Genomic DNA, 16,154 nt, shown 5'->3' on the forward strand with positions numbered 1-16,154 from the left:
TCTCTCCATGGTCATGAGAACAAAAGCAGTTGCTTTTCTGTTCTCTGCCCTAGAATTCATGCTGCCAGCAAGGGACCTTGAGATCTGGTCCTGACTACTAACAAACTTAAGCTTTCATTTGAAGTTCTCTAAACCACTCATGTGAACAAAGATGAAATTTAGTTCCATGTTGCCCTTTAAACACCTACTTGCTGTTCTAAATAAAATCTTTAGTGTCTCCACTTCCTTTGAAAAATTAAGCTGATGGCACACTTATATCACTCATGTGGGATGAGAGAGATTTCAAAATTTAAAACTAAAATGATTAAGTAGTAACCCTCACCTGTAAAAAAGAAATAAATTTGTCTCTAGAGCCCACAGTCTTTAAATTGCTACACACACACACACATACACACGTTTGGTATAAAAAGTGTACTTCACTGACTTTCCAACTGTAGATCCAGTAACTCTCTTCTACTGGGTTTTGTCAAAACAATGTATTCACTCCATTCCGTTATATATTGAGGGATGTTAATCTTGTTAACACTAATGTTCTTGCTGTCTGTGGAGACTCACAATCCTCTTCTGAGGCATTAAAATGTTTGGCCTGAACATCATCTTGTCTCCCAAATTTTACTGTTTAATTACACATAGGAAATTATTTCCTCCAGTGGCTTTTAAAACTTCCAACCTATTAATTCAGGGAATATTCTTGGGAATTCTCCTAACATTATAAAGGCACCATAATTAGCTTCTAGCCTTATTTTAATAGATTCAAGCAAAATGTCTATGGTGAGGTTTTCTTGCCTTTTTCTCTTCGTACAACATTCTTAATATTATTAGGCATCAGCAGCAACAAGCTATAATACTTAAATCAGTAGAAACACTGCTAAGGCATAAAAATCATGCTTTGACAAGAGTGGAATAAAGCTCTTTGTTATGGTAAAAAAAATATTGGATAATACATACACACCAAAGCATAACCCCAAAAAAGGAAAAATTTGAGAATGCCATGTCATTAAATTAATAAAAATATCAAAATAGAATTTTTACAACAAAAATACAATAGCCCTTGATCAATTTGCAAAGAAATCACAACCTTTTGGCTGCTCTAAAATACTACATCTCTGATACCAAAAAAGGAGGTAGAAAAAAATGCATCAGGAAGTAACAGGCATTTTATATATGGGACAGAATAACCTAAACTACGACTAAAACGACTTACTGTCACAGAAAGGAGAAAAGTTTTAAAGCCAGGAATACTTTCATATATTCTGTTGCTTCACAATGCCTTAAAAGCTAAAGAAGCTAGGCAAATATCAAAGAAGACCTATGTTCCCACAAGTTTATCAGGAAGTAAAAAAATAACTACTGAAAACTATCATCCATGACAGATCCAACACAGATCAATTATCATATCAATTCTCAGGGCAAACACATCACCTTCTGGGCTCCAAATTAGATTACAGGAATTTAAGAAGGTATTCTGATATTTTTTTTTTTTTTCAATGTGATAAAATCTGTATTATACAGAAGAATTTATTGGGTTTTTTTTTCTGTGAGGTTTTCCTAATGGTCATACAATTTTTGTCATGCTTACGTAAAATAGTTCAATATTACTACTTTAAGAAGTCTAGGATTTTCAGACTTTTTTTTCATACATCCCAATTAGAAATAAGAACATTAATGTTATATTCTGAGGGCTTGTTCATATTTATTTAAGTTCCAAGAATGTTAAAGGTATCTCTAAAAGCTGAAAATTAAATCTATCAGCTACTTACCCCTTTTTTGACAACAAAACGTAAGTTCCAATTTGCAAAGCATGTCAGCATTCTCATACTTGTCTTCTTCTGCCTTAACCCAAAAACAGGATTCTGTCATCTCCTGAGGCCTGATCTACAAGCAAGAGACAAAACAAAATTTTATTATTATTATTTTGATACTATGCAGAAACTGTGCTCTGTAAAGTCTAAAGCACATTAAATATTTAAGAACTCAGTAAAACATGTTAATTTTTAGTACTCAACTCATATTCAGAGTTGTTAATATATTTCTCATTAAAAATAATAACACTTAAAATAAGTGGGTTTGGAATAAAACTGATTCTAGCAATGCAGACAACACACTCTGTTATCCAAGATCTAAAAGGAGTAAATTAGCTTTGGTCTAGAGTTAAAACTTGGGGAAACTTAAAATAATCTCTTAACATAGCTGGTTTAACTAGATACTAAGTACCTTACTTTTCAGAATTTAGCTTTGATTACTTCATTAATTATGAAAATCTCTTCACTGACTTATTTTTGGTCTAAATAATTATAGTTTCCAAACTCAATAGACTGGTATACTTAATCTTGTCACAATGGAGGAGGAGAAAAAAACAAAACCAAAACCAAGCAAATTCAGTCTGTATTTGGCCACCCATTAAATTAATGTAAGTACATTGAAGTACTACAGACAAATGGAGTGACATGCAGTCTTTCTTTCCAGTCCAGGCTAGATAGATTCAAGACACTTGTTTGGAAACTGTATTGCTATCAGTATAGTTCAGTGACTGATCCAACTTAAGGAGTCTGCTGAAAAATGAGGCATAATAGGAAGCATAAGAAGCATCCTGCTATCAAGGTTGTTTTATTCTAGACCAGAACTGACTTTTCCAGGCATCTCATAAAGTCAACAGATAATTGCCCAGATGATCCATGAGTTAATGAAACACAGTTTTTCAAAAAACAATGAAAAGCTAAAGACAGAAAGTATTCATATCTTACATAATTTTAACTAATTTATAAATTGCTTATCTAGTCTTACTTCTGACAATCTATTATCCCCAAGTCCAATGTCAGATTTTACATCAAGTATTTGTCATTAATCAACACTACCTTAGACCAGTTGAGTCTTTTCATGGTAACCTCAGGTTTGAATTCTTTTTTAGGCTTCATTCCAAATGGCAAAGCACATGAAGGCGGGGACCACAGTATTCCAGGCAGGCCTGGCAGAGGTGGTGGTGGAGGAGCACCACCAAAACACAGAGGAGCTCCCAAGCTATTCAGAAGTGGTGGAGGAGGAGGGGGAGGTGGTGGTGGTGGAATTGCTCCATTAGAAGGCAGCGGTGGAGGAGGAGGGGGTGGAAACTGATGTGGTCCTACAACTTCCCGTGGAACAGATGCATCTCCATGAGTTGATGGCAGAAGACCAGGCGGCAAAGAGCCATACTGATAAGGAAAATAGTCTTATTCAGTTTCACTGTTTTATCAACAAAATGCTGCAACAATCATAGCTTAAATACAGAAAGTCAATGCCATTTGTCTTGTATAAAATAGTCAAATAAGAATGATAACGAGCCCAATGTGCTTTTGATTTCATGATCGGATGTGTCAATATTTGAAGGGGGCATTCAGACCTGGGGGGTGCACACCAAAAATGACAAACTGAAATGGTGTTTCCCACTTTTTGTATTTCACTGACCATGAGCTAAAAAGGATATGATAGATATCCTGAGACCTTATCTAGACTACCTCAAATTAAAAAAAAAAGTAACATCCTAGTCTCCTACAGATGAGAGAGAAACAGTCCAAGTACATAACAGCAAAATCTAAAGAGATAAATAATTCTATTGAAAAACGGGTATCTTCCAGTGTAGGAGCATTCTCATTCTACAAAATTGAAAACATGAAGCAATAATGAAAAAATATCCTTAAAAAAAATAAGCTTCCTTACACACTAGCTTCTTATTCCGTATAGAAATGACATCTATAATGTATCAATATAGGATTAGGACTTCAGCAAGTCTAATAAAATTACTACTACTATTTGAAAAACTTCTTTCATAGGCCTGCAAACATAAATGAGAAAGTATCTAACAAAAACAACAAAACTGGTGATAGCACTAATTACCTCTTCAACAAACTATGAGCTGAAACTGATTATTTCAGAAAATTAAAGGAAATACAATATGCAAAAGATTTTAAATTTCTAAAAGGAAATAGCTGAATATCAATGAATACAAATAAATGCATGCACAACAGCATGAAAATGTTTTGAATTTCTGAGCATAAGCATTTTTTACACTGACAAAGAGACACTGAACAGTTGGGCTCCAGAAATGAAAGAAATACATCAACACGTACCGGTTGCAAGAAGAGAGTAAAGGAATGAGACCAGGGAAAAAAAATAGTATTAGAGATAGAAGTCAACATGCTAAGTAGCAATTGATGCCATACAGAAGCCAAACTTTAAAAGCACTAAGGTGCAGTAATCAATTACCTGAAATTTACAAAACTTTTCATGTGTCCCATCAACAGCAGTGGGATAATTCATGGTATGAAAATTAGTGAGCAGAATCATATGTTATGCTCTATGTCTGCATGTAAAAAAAGTTATATTTCATGCAGTGAATAACAGAAAAAGTAAAAAAGGAAGGACACCAATTTCCCTTACAAAATGTATTTAAGTATGACTTCAAGATACACACAGAAAAGTACTTTCTTAATGAATGATGTGCCACTCTTACTATATTTGGTTTTTTAGAAGGCAACAATTTCTTGCTTTTGTTAAATGTTTGACTTTGACATTAACAATAGATTTTGACTAGAAACATGAATTAGAATGACATTTCTAAATAGACCAAAGCAGAGCTAAATTAATTTTCCTCACTAAGAAAATTAAAGAAGCCAATAAATATTTTTTAAAAATCCTCAGAAGTATTAAAATAAACTCCTAGAAAGCATGTCTTTCTGATGCTTTCTTCTTTAGCCATTTTTAGACTGTTCTTCTTATTCCCAGAAATAACACACAGGAAAAATCACTTGGTCACACAGTCTCCTAACATAGATTTAAGAGTTGAAGCAGTTACAAGTAACTCAAGTATTACTCTCAAAAAATCTGCCCTGTTCCTCTCCATCACATTTTAAAATATCTACTTATGCTTGAAAATTGAAAAATTATCAGGAAATGTTCTTATCCAGCCACAGGTTATTTCTTTCACTGCTGGATATCCATGGTAAGGCCTCAGTATAGCAAACTGCATAATAAGCAATTTCCCGTACAGGGATAAAGATCACAATGACGAATGCTAATCTAAAAGCCTAAGACTTATTACCCTATGTGGTTAATTACTTTGAAAATGTATGACTCTGAAAGCAAAACCCAAATGAAACCTAAGAAACTAGTTTAATTAACTGAGCTCAGGCATAAAAAGGATCATCTGGGAACTCACAGCTAATTAATGTCACATTACAATTATTTATATAAAACAGAAATAAAGGAAACTAACATTCAGTAATAATCAATAACAAAGATTCTTTGAAAAGCCTCTCAACCATACTATCAGGATCTGAAGAAGATGCAAAAGGAAGTCCCTTTCAAAAACATTATTTCATTTATACCATCTTTTACCTGTGATTTAAAAGCTTGTAATTCTGTTTCAAGTTCATTGATTCTTTCCTCTTTTTTTTGAAGCAGGGCCTGGGTCTCCTGATGAACCACAAAATCTTTTTCAAACTAAAAAAAGAGAAACAATAAGAAAATTGTTGGTACCAGTCAGTTCTGCATAGTTTCTTTAAATTCCAACTTTTCCTTTTGTGCTTTTTAAAACCCACATGACAACAATACCAAGGATACATGTCTGCCATTCCAACTTCCATGTGTCTGCTGAGTGGAAGAACCATCTGAATCACCACTACATGTCTTCACTATACAAAATGGCCTAAACACTTAACGTATATTAAGTTAGTATTACAAAGAGTAGCTTAAAAGGCATGGACATACACTAATCCAGTCTGTAGATATGAAGGAGTCTGTTTTTATTCTCCCATTGTTTATTTTGTTAGGGAAACTGATAACTGCTGAAATAAAGTATTCAGTTGGGTTTTGGAAGAGTTGTACATGAAAACTTAAAAAATAGAAGGATTCTCAATTAAGGTTAACTACTTCACACCACTTGGCTTTCTAATCTACAAGGAACATCCAAATTCCCACTTTAACACAGAACAAATAGTAAGTTGAAGTTAACAACTATGCCATGGTTCAGTTATACCATTCATTAATCTTTTAAGTAATCCCATGTCTGTCTTTTGATCACATGATGATGTGATGAAGAATGACTTACTTTTCTGGAAAGTTCAGAAGCCCTCTCTTCACATTCTTCTAATCTTGCTTTATCTACACAAACATCTGGAAAAAAATCAACAAGCACACTTACACATATGCAGGGAACACAAGATTCTTAATCACCAATTCAATTTCATATAAGAAGGATGATGCTGTAATCATTTCCAAACATGGCACTTACCTAGTAAGTGGCTGAAATTGATATCTAATCTCTTACGATACGTGAAATCTGGGTCTGTTCCACTTCGATGTAACACTATCTGTGACACACACTCTTCAATTAATTTGAAATACTGTGGACTAAAGACAGAGATGAGTATTTTACAGATATTTATTAATCATTCTATACTTAAAATCTTGTCTATGAACAAAGTAAAGTCAAAAGCTTTGGGCTGAAAAGTTTCAAAGGAAAATTATAATTGGCAGTTTACACATAAGGAGTTTACAAAAAGCCTGAAAAAACAGTGGCCTTAAAGATAAATAATTCTTGTATTATAACTAAAGATAAATAATTGTTGTATTATAAAATCTACATCTCCCTCCCTGTGGAAATATAGGAAGGAAAGACCACCTCCTGCTTCCTCTCAGTAAAGAAAACACTCTTCTTCCAGCTTGATTCCACTAGTTTTGTGACTTTTGTAAGAACAAGTGCATTGCAGCCCTGCTTCAGAACAAGGATGAAAAACACCTTGTTCCTAAAATGCCAGGGGGTATGACAGCTGGGTCACTTGCCCAGAAAATGCAAGCTGTGAATTCAAACCCTTTCAGGTGGAAGAGGTCTAGCACAGATGTACCCATAGCAGGCAAGCACCCTTAACCTTTAAACATACATCTGTGCTAGACCTTGCCTGAAACACAAGGTTATGCAGAATGTTGTGCAGAAAACAGATGGCCCCTGTTCAGTTTATACCTCGTTCCTCCAGCATTTCCTCAAAGACAACACAAGAGTTTTGGAAGGAAAATATTTGTCAGCTTGAAACACTGAAGTTTTATTAACTGTTTCCCTGTAGTTTATCTGATGAATTTTCCAGGAGACACAAACATGTCTACACTGACCTAAAACATATACTGAAAATACTCAACCCAAAAGTTACTCTACATTGGGCATGTGTTCAGATTTCTGTATAAAGTGCTTTTCTTTGCATACTTGCTTTTGTCCTTTGACCCAAATACACTATAAAATTATAATGCTACTATCATGATTTATAACTGATTAAGACATCTCTCCTGATCACTTACACTTGCAATCAATAAGGCCCCACTCTTAACAAAAATAGTTTTCTATGTTTATAAAATAAAATTATATACTAAGCAGAAGAGACAAAAACATATAGATGGCATTCTTGATTCCAAGTTGATTCTTTCAAACATGAGCTCACAAATTACAATACGCACAGAAAGACTAAAACCTATAACTGGATTTATGGAAGAAATATTCCATTAATGACTGAATACTAAAAAAAAATCCATAATTAACATTTAACACAGCATTAAACATACCGGATAAAATAATCATTTCTTATCAGCAGAAGATGTTGAAGAATAGAAAGGAAATATCCTTCAGCACTAGTGTCCTTAACTGTATTCCACACCATGTTGTAAACATCATTTACTTCAGTGAAAGTGTTAAGGAGAATAATAACAAATAATCAAAAAATTTCAGTCAAATGTTTACTGATAACTTCTTTAAACAGAAATTATAGCAAAAAAATATCCATTATATGCTTTATTTTGTTCATATTTGCCCTGCTGATATGTTGGAATAGACCTCTAAGAAGATGATCAAGTCTAACTATTAGCCAAGCACGGCCAAGTCCATCATTCAGCCATGCCACTACATGCCTCATCTAGAAATCATTTTAAGTATCTCCAGGGATGGGGACTCCATCACTTCCCTGGGCAGCCTATTCCAGTGCTTGACAACCCTTTCTCTGAGAAATTTTTCCTATTATCCAATCTAAACCTCATACAGCACACCTTGAGGCCCTTTCCTCTCATTCAGTCACTTGTTACCTGGGAGGAGTGACTGACCTCCACCTCACTATTACCTCCTTTCAGGTAGTCATTGAGAGCTACAAGCCCCCCCTCAGCATCCTTCTCCATGAAGAGAAGACCCCAGGTCTCTCAGCTGCTCCTCATAGAACTTGTGCTCCAGACCCTTCTCTGGACATGCTCCAGCCCCTCCATGCCCTTCCTGTCGGTGAGGGGTCCAAAACTTAACACAGAATTCAAGGTACAGCCTCACCAGTGCCTGTTACAGGGGAATGATCAGTGTCCTGCTCCAGTGGCCACACTATTTCTGACACAAGCAAAGATCATATCAGCCCGCAAAAGGATATTCTAGTTCAGATCTAATATCTTCTAAACGATGAGAGAATTCAATCATGTCCTCTTCTTTATGCTCATTGAATACTTTCAGCTGAATATCTAGTGCTTCATTCTTTATATATTGTAGTTGCTGCAATGAAGAAACAGCACAAAGACTTGTAAAATTAGCATTTCCATATGTAAATAAATGTATCTTTTTAATAAATTCCAAATAAGCATATGTTAGCTAAAAGTTTAAAATTACAAGAACACATAAGTTAAATATTCTAAAGGTAAATGTAACTTCAGGCTGGTTTAAAATTTTTTGCACAACAGCATGTCACATGTTCTTAAGCAAAGTCATAAAATGCTGAGGAATCAGAATAAAATCAGAATAAAGCTCAGAAAGCACATTTCACCTTTTCATTTTTATTTTAAGGCTGATTCTCGTACCTTACTTGTCTTTCCAAAACTTAATAAAATGCCTTTGAGAATAATTTATTAGAACTTGTTCTCCCATTCTTGCTCTCAGGCTCAAATAATTAAAAAATTTAAATAGTAATGCAAAGAGAGAAGACGAGATGCTTACTGGCAATATCTCTTTCAATCCACTGCGCATAAATTCATTTCTGATGTGAAGCCTAAAATCCAAGTCATCAGGAGATGTAACGAGAGCATTGATGAGCTGCATGCAAGCTACCTGTAACAAAGTAAATAATAAACTATCTTATTTCCAAGATTTCAATATGCATCACAATCAAGAAGATACAACAAACTAATAATTAGACATTACATAATTTCTAATTATGAAACTACTGTAATCTTATAACTAAGCTACTTAAATGCCTGATCAGCCACATGAGCTATAAATATCAAATTCTAGTTCACAAAGTTCCATTACAATTAAATATTTTATCACTCCATTGAATTTTATCATTTTATACAAATATCAAGTTCCTTTGAACTTGAAGCCAGTGAACTTTAGCAGGTAAAGGATAAAAACGGATATGTAAAAATCATTGCAAATATACATTTATCCATACATATATATAAGAAGTTAGTCACAGAATACAGTCTGTGTACAGTAAAACTTTTTTTTTGTTTTAATGAGTAAATTAAGCCCAAAGAACAGAATGGGGTTTTTTTTCATTTGTTTTTGAAATAGTCATTCTTTAAACATACTAAGTATTATAGAATACTTCATGGGAATCACTTCTTCAGCTCAAAAGAAAGAATCAGGCCAACTACTTAGCAGACCCTATTCTGAAAAATTAAGAGACTCCTCTTGAAAACCCACAGCCAGGAGCAGCATGAATTCACTGTCTGGATTCACAAGCCTTTAGAACAATGGCAACTTACTGTTTATCTCTAATACGGATGAAAAGAGACATTATTTGCTTTTTTTACCCTCTTTATTGTTTGCACATTTTGCTTCAGTTTACAAAAAAAAAATGTTATTCAATTTAATTCCAGCATTTTTTAGGGCTTTTTTAAAAGCAGCACACCATTAGAATTCTATTTGGACCTTACATACTACGTCAACAATTAAAGCAATCTGGTTCCAATACTTTGCTGTAAAGCCTTTTATAGTCTAAAAAATGATGATGCTTTATGCCATAGGCAAAAGGTAATACTGGAAAGATGCTATCCCAGTCATCTTCAGAGTATGCATAATTCCAAGTACTGAATTTACATATGGTCACAAGAGCAACTATGTACAAAGATGTACAAGCTACTTTGATACAGGCTGTGAGAAACAACAGCACCCATTAGGTTTCCAGAAGGAACATGCTACACAGACCACAACCATCACCTCACCTCCTCACCTTTATCCTACTGCAAAGTATTTAAGCATGAGAGTAGCTTTACATATTATTTCAGCTGAATTGTTATGGAGGTGAATGGCAATTAGCATAATTTAGGCCTGTTTGACTGCAGTGTTAGTCTATGTAGATGAACTTAGTAGCTAACACTCTAGAAGAGAATAGCTTAGCTATGAGAATAGAAATGTAACAAATGTAAACAATCTGTCAATGTGAGAGCTGTGAACCTGCTGATGAAATCAAGCAGACTGTGAGCTACAACAGGTTTTTAGGGACCAAGGGTTAGAATAACCCTTAAGCCTGAGATATTCTTCACCCAAACCCATAAAAGAGGTATTTGGAGTCACTTGAAAAGAGAATCTTGAGGGCCCCACAACTCTGCATTAGGAGTTGGGACCATCTTTTCAACTTCTGGAGATGTCTGAAAGGACAAGAATGCTCAAGGGAGGATGCCATGGTTGGAACCACTGTACTAACCCATCCAATACCTCTCTTGGATAAAAGCTGCCACATTTATTCATAGATTACTGTCATACTACATACCTTGCCTCAACAATAACTTCAAAACAGTCATAGAAGGAAGAAACAAGCTTTGCTCCTTCTTACTTGAAGAAAGAGCTGAAATTAATTTCTATTCCATCAGAACTTTTATGAAATTCAGTACAAGCAAATATCTATATTTGCATAATAATAGAAAACTATTGTTTTTATTTAATTGACATAAATTAGGAAAATCACACTAAATTAAATATATAAAATCATAGAATGTCCTGAGTGGGAAGGGATTGTAAAGGATCATCAAGTCCAACTCCTAGTTCTGCACAGGGAAGTCCCAAGAAACACACCTTGTGCCTGAGAGCATTGTCCAAATCCTTCTTGAACTCAGACAGGCTTAGTGCTGTGACCACTTCCATGGGGAGCTGCTCCAGCACCCGACCACCCTCTGGGTGAAAAAATGATACCCAACCCTAACATCTAACTTAAATATACCCTGACATAGCTTCAGGCCATTTCCTTGGGTCCTGTCACAGGTCACCACAGACAAGAGACCAGTGCCTGCCCCTCCTCTTCCCCTCATAAGGAAGCTGCAGATTGCAATGAGGTCTCCCCTCAGTCTCCTCTTCTCCTGGCTAAACAGACCAAGTGACCTCAACTGCTCTTCATATGGCTTCCCCTCAAGGACCTTCACCATCCTCATTGCTCTCCTTTGGACACATTCTAACAGTCTTACATCCTTCTTGTATTGTGGCACCCAAAACTGCATATAGGACTCAAAAGGATTATTTAAATCAACTGCATGAGCATTGAGATAGACTTCTGTTACTTTCTCCAGTGTTAGACAATAATCAAGTTACAACACCTAAAGAAAATAAATCAACACCAGTGGAGGGGAGGATGAATCAAAACTAAGCAATCAAACATGAAAATGTATTAAAAGAGACAGAGAACTTTGAAGGACAATTCGCAAAAAGCATCTATGATTAACACATCTAATTCCTCAGAGATAACAAAAGAAGGAAGACAGCAACAGAATCTGTAGGGTCAGTAAAAGACTATGGTAGTAGAGAAGTGACCAAAAAAAACAAAGCAACACAAACAGAAACACTTTGTGATACTGGTGTGTGAAAGATCACAAAGTAGAACAGAAACAAAACAGTTCAAAAGTGGCAGAAGAACTCAGAGAACCAAGCCAACATGAGAAGTAACAAAAGAGCATTCACTCTGTAAACATTCAAAGCTTAAAAATACTGAGGACAAAATAACTGTACTTTTTATAAAATCCAAGTTTATACTGAAATGTATATTGACACTGAAGAAAATAAAGATGGCAGAAATTATATTGACATTTAAAAGGCCACTTTCAGGAAGATCTGGACAACTACAGATTGGCAAGTTTGACTTTTTCTACAGAGAAATATAATTTGTATAGTTGAGAACAAAATTAATGAGTAATACAAATAATGTAATACAAATAAATAGACAGTATAAATAAATGGCTTTGCAAAGCAAAGTCCTATTTCATGAATCAATGAAAAGTGTTTGGAAGGCCCAAGGAGCAGACAAGAATGTTCCAATCTAAATCTGGACTTCAAAAATTTAAACAAGTTTGCAAAATATCAAAACAATTCAGAAAAATGTAGAAAACATCATGCTAAGTAGACAAAATAAAAAATTCTACTAGTAATAAGTAATGTTTAAAAGTTTGTTTTTAAAAAAGTTTCTATGGCTCAAAAATTATGCCATATTAAATTTTGTTCAAGTAATGTTTCCTAATGTTTTCCCCTCTGCCTCACTGTAAGTCTGCCTTTGTATGTTTTGTTAGCAAAGTGTTTAACAGACTTGGCAAGGCAATGAAAGCCTATTCCTGTCCCTTCTCCATATTGTTTACAGTGAGGGCAATTAGATCATCACCTGATGAGGAAAAGTAAATAACCTCACGTATCAAAGAGGAATATACTTGCAGTGTGCTTTCTTTCAGAAAGGTATTGGCATTACATTAGTAGCACTCAGCTTTAAAAGAACTCAGTTAAATAGGAATATAGCTAACAATACCACAACATTGACTGTTTTGCCTTAAACAAAGTATATTTCCTGGAGAAAGATCTTCCCAATTTGGGGCTTCTTTGAAGTTATAAACAAGAAACAACCCTTGGTTATTCTCCTCGTCTTATAAAGCTGCTAAATAGATAACAATTTGAGCCTTTAACTGTCACAGTGGATTTTTCATCTTTGTAGTGCCTGTCAGAACAATTCTTATGATACTTCTCCTCCCTGAAATGTGTTATTGCCCTCATTTTATACAATTTGCTTCTGTATGTATGTCTACAATATTTTAGAAACTTAGGGGAAAATAGGACTTTGTTAACTTACCAATTATTTTCTTCTAATTCCAACAAAACCTCTGTATTACTCTTCAAGCCTGTTTCTGCACAAGTACTTTTTCCTGACAGTTACTCTAATATGTTTGTTACTGCCAGAGCCTCAGTCTACACAAGGTAACATAGAACATACACTAGGCAACCCCAGCAAAGGAAATTACAACAACCAAAAGATAAATACAAATAATATAATTCTCTTACATCCAAACGTTAACACTACAATACCAAATATTTTGAAAACAGCTAAGGTGCCCAGTCTACTTTTCAAAAATAGACTGCATAAAATCTTCCAGACATTGTCTTGACAGCAACCAACAGAGATGAGAGGTTCTGCTGCACAACCAAGCACTTTGAACACAGGAGAAGCTCCTCATATTGAATATTTGTCTGTAGTCCTCTACAGTCTTGTTCAGGACACATGGCCTTGTAGCCCACTTATTTTTGCTAATAACAGGCTACAGGTTTTGTATGAAGCTAACACCACAAGCTTCCAGACCTCTCAGGCTTCATCAAGACTTGGCTTGCCTGTCTGGAGCTCAGTTTTGACTTACTTAGTTGCAACAGGATTTGTCTAGTAACAGAATCACTATCACCCCACTAGTTGAACATTTTTTTTAGCCTTGTACAAGTTTCTGGCATAAAGTTTACCATTACATACATTTCTGTAATTAGTGGATAGAATATGATAGAATGAAGCATAGAAATGTATAGGCATGGGATGTGGGTGGAGAAGTGTTAGCACTACTGAGAGCAATTTTATTAGACCCATAAGACATCACTTAGACTAAAAATTAAGTCTTTGGCTTTGAATACCAGGTGTATTTTTTAGGCCCACAAACTGCACAAGTTACAAGGTCACAACAGAAGAATTTGGACACCACAAGTGGTTTAAAATGCAAGCAACCAAACCAGTTAAATTTACTGCTATAAAACCTTAAAGAATATATTGTGTTATTATGTGAGTATAAGCCTTATTATTAAAGCTTTTTTTTATTTGTTTTGGTATGGGTCCACTTTAGGAGTATTTGTCCTCCCCTTGAACAGCCAAGATGAAAATTTTTCCTTCCCCTAATTTTGATCTTATTTAGTTGAAACAAGTTATATCATCTCCAATTCATCTCTCTGGAGTACAAAATCTTTCATTCAATTGCATTTTCTGGATTCAATTAGTTGAGCCATTCAAAACCAGTAATTCAGTGCACTGACAGCTGCCACCAACACCTGCTCTCCTGTTAACATCAGTGAGGCATTTCAATGATTGTAGACTTCACTACTCTTCATTGTAGAGTCAGTACCAAAGTACAGTACTACAAGGTTACATTTACATTTCAACTCCATGTTGTTTGATTATATACAATTTGGAATCTTTGTCATTGCTATGACAGCAGTTTAAAACACAGTATGTTTTCCTGCAAAACACTCTGTGAATGGACTTGTTGAGCAAGGAAACAGTATTTATCACAGATGATTTAAACTATCAGTGAAGAGTCAATCAGAGACTGAAAAAGTACCACAATGAAAATCCTGATCAAGAGCAAACTATAGTTTTATCTTTGAGATAGCAGGGCAATTTCAATGAAAGGATATCTACAGATGTAATTGTATCAAAAAAAAGATTATTTTCTTTAAATCTGCCAAATCGACCCAGTACATGTGCCGTGATACAACGATATAAAGCAAGAAAATTATCAGTAAGATGTACTGCTATTCTAGTATTTCTAGTCAAATTTGATCAAGTGGGAATTAAATTGCAGCTCAGAACAAGAATATAATTTAGCCTTCCTGGAAAAAACAAGACAAAGATCCACTGGATAATACTAGCTAACTATTTATTTGTGTAGGAATACAAAGTAATAGTGAAAGTCCCAAACATAAGCCTACAAAAAGAAGAATGAGAAAAAGTTATACAAGAGGAAAGAAAAACAAGCTTAACCAAGGCACAATGCTTACACATCTAGATTTGAGTAAATTAGATCACAAAATCTTTTTTCTAAGTTTAAAACCTTTTTAAAGGACTAAAGATAAAGGCAATAGCAGGAACCTGACAGAAAATCACAAACATTTAAATCATATTCCAAGTGAAACTAATTCAATACCTAGGGGTTAGCATAAAATACTTAAACCACACAAGACCACAATAATTTGAAATTAGTTTATGCACTCTTGACATTTAGGTAAGGTAAGCTTTGTTCTGATTGACCCTATTACATAAGCAGTTATGGAAAGGACCTCATTAGCACAGAGCAACCAAGAATCATCAGGTTATTCAGCAAACCAAAATGTCATGGCCATCTCACATCCTCATATTATTAAATGAGAAGATTAAATGGAATTCCCTGACAACTGAAAATACTGTGAGGATAAGGCTATTGATGAATACCTAGGATCTTTTACTTTCTCACAAAAACGTTTCTCCTAGGATATGCATGAACCTGCATGTTTCCACTGGGATGAGCAGTATTCATTTTTCAGGAACTTAACTGGGAAAAACTGCACCTTTGCTTCACCAGTGTTCCTCCTCTCAGTCCTAACTGGAAAATTAGAAGGAGCTGGCATCTGCAACTAGATCTGCATGGAAGAATAGCACTCTCCTGTTAGTTAAACCACCTGCTTGAGAAGCAGTGTTGAAAGTTGATTGTTAGAGAGTATAAGCACTATTCTGATTCTCCTAGAAGAATGAGAAGTAGGCAACAAACAAGTTGTTGTTGTTATTGTTGTTATTTTCTTAACTTTCTTACATAGCAAAATGGGTTCTGTCAGAAGAGCTGTATTTCCTGCCTCCATGACTTGAACAAGCAAAGTATAGGACTTTTCAATTGCCATCATGAATACACAAGGTACCAGATTGCCCTATATGTGTTTAAGGCTTAAGATGTCAAACTACATTTACTTTAACAAAACCAGAAACTTGATATTACTCCTGGCTGTAGTTATATTTTTAGAATAAGACTACTAATCTTGTCTTGAACCAAAATCAATTAAGTATGCCTTCCTTAATTTTGGATTTTATGAAAGATAAAACATCTTTTGCATTCAACAAATGCAAAAAATAGACAGAGCT

At 34.8% G+C, this 16,154-nt stretch overlaps 1 protein-coding gene across 2 annotated transcripts in view; it reads right to left on the bottom strand.

Moving 5' to 3' along the window:
- Positions 1-16,154, bottom strand: part of DIAPH3 (diaphanous related formin 3) — a 202,414-nt gene that overhangs the window by 149,281 nt on the left and 36,979 nt on the right. For both annotated transcript variants that reach the window (XM_059839117.1, XM_059839116.1), the window contains 8 exons: positions 8,981-9,091; positions 8,424-8,542; positions 7,585-7,701; positions 6,266-6,384; positions 6,083-6,147; positions 5,371-5,475; positions 2,856-3,188; positions 1,761-1,875 (listed from right to left, as the gene is read on the bottom strand). In XM_059839117.1, the coding sequence (XP_059695100.1) occupies positions 1,761-1,875; positions 2,856-3,188; positions 5,371-5,475; positions 6,083-6,147; positions 6,266-6,384; positions 7,585-7,701; positions 8,424-8,542; positions 8,981-9,091 (1,084 nt within the window). The remainder of the gene's footprint in view (positions 1-1,760; positions 1,876-2,855; positions 3,189-5,370; positions 5,476-6,082; positions 6,148-6,265; positions 6,385-7,584; positions 7,702-8,423; positions 8,543-8,980; positions 9,092-16,154) is intronic.

Source organism: Haemorhous mexicanus, chromosome 2, assembly GCF_027477595.1.
Source record: "Haemorhous mexicanus isolate bHaeMex1 chromosome 2, bHaeMex1.pri, whole genome shotgun sequence".
NCBI classification, from domain to species: Eukaryota; Metazoa; Chordata; class Aves; order Passeriformes; family Fringillidae; genus Haemorhous; species Haemorhous mexicanus.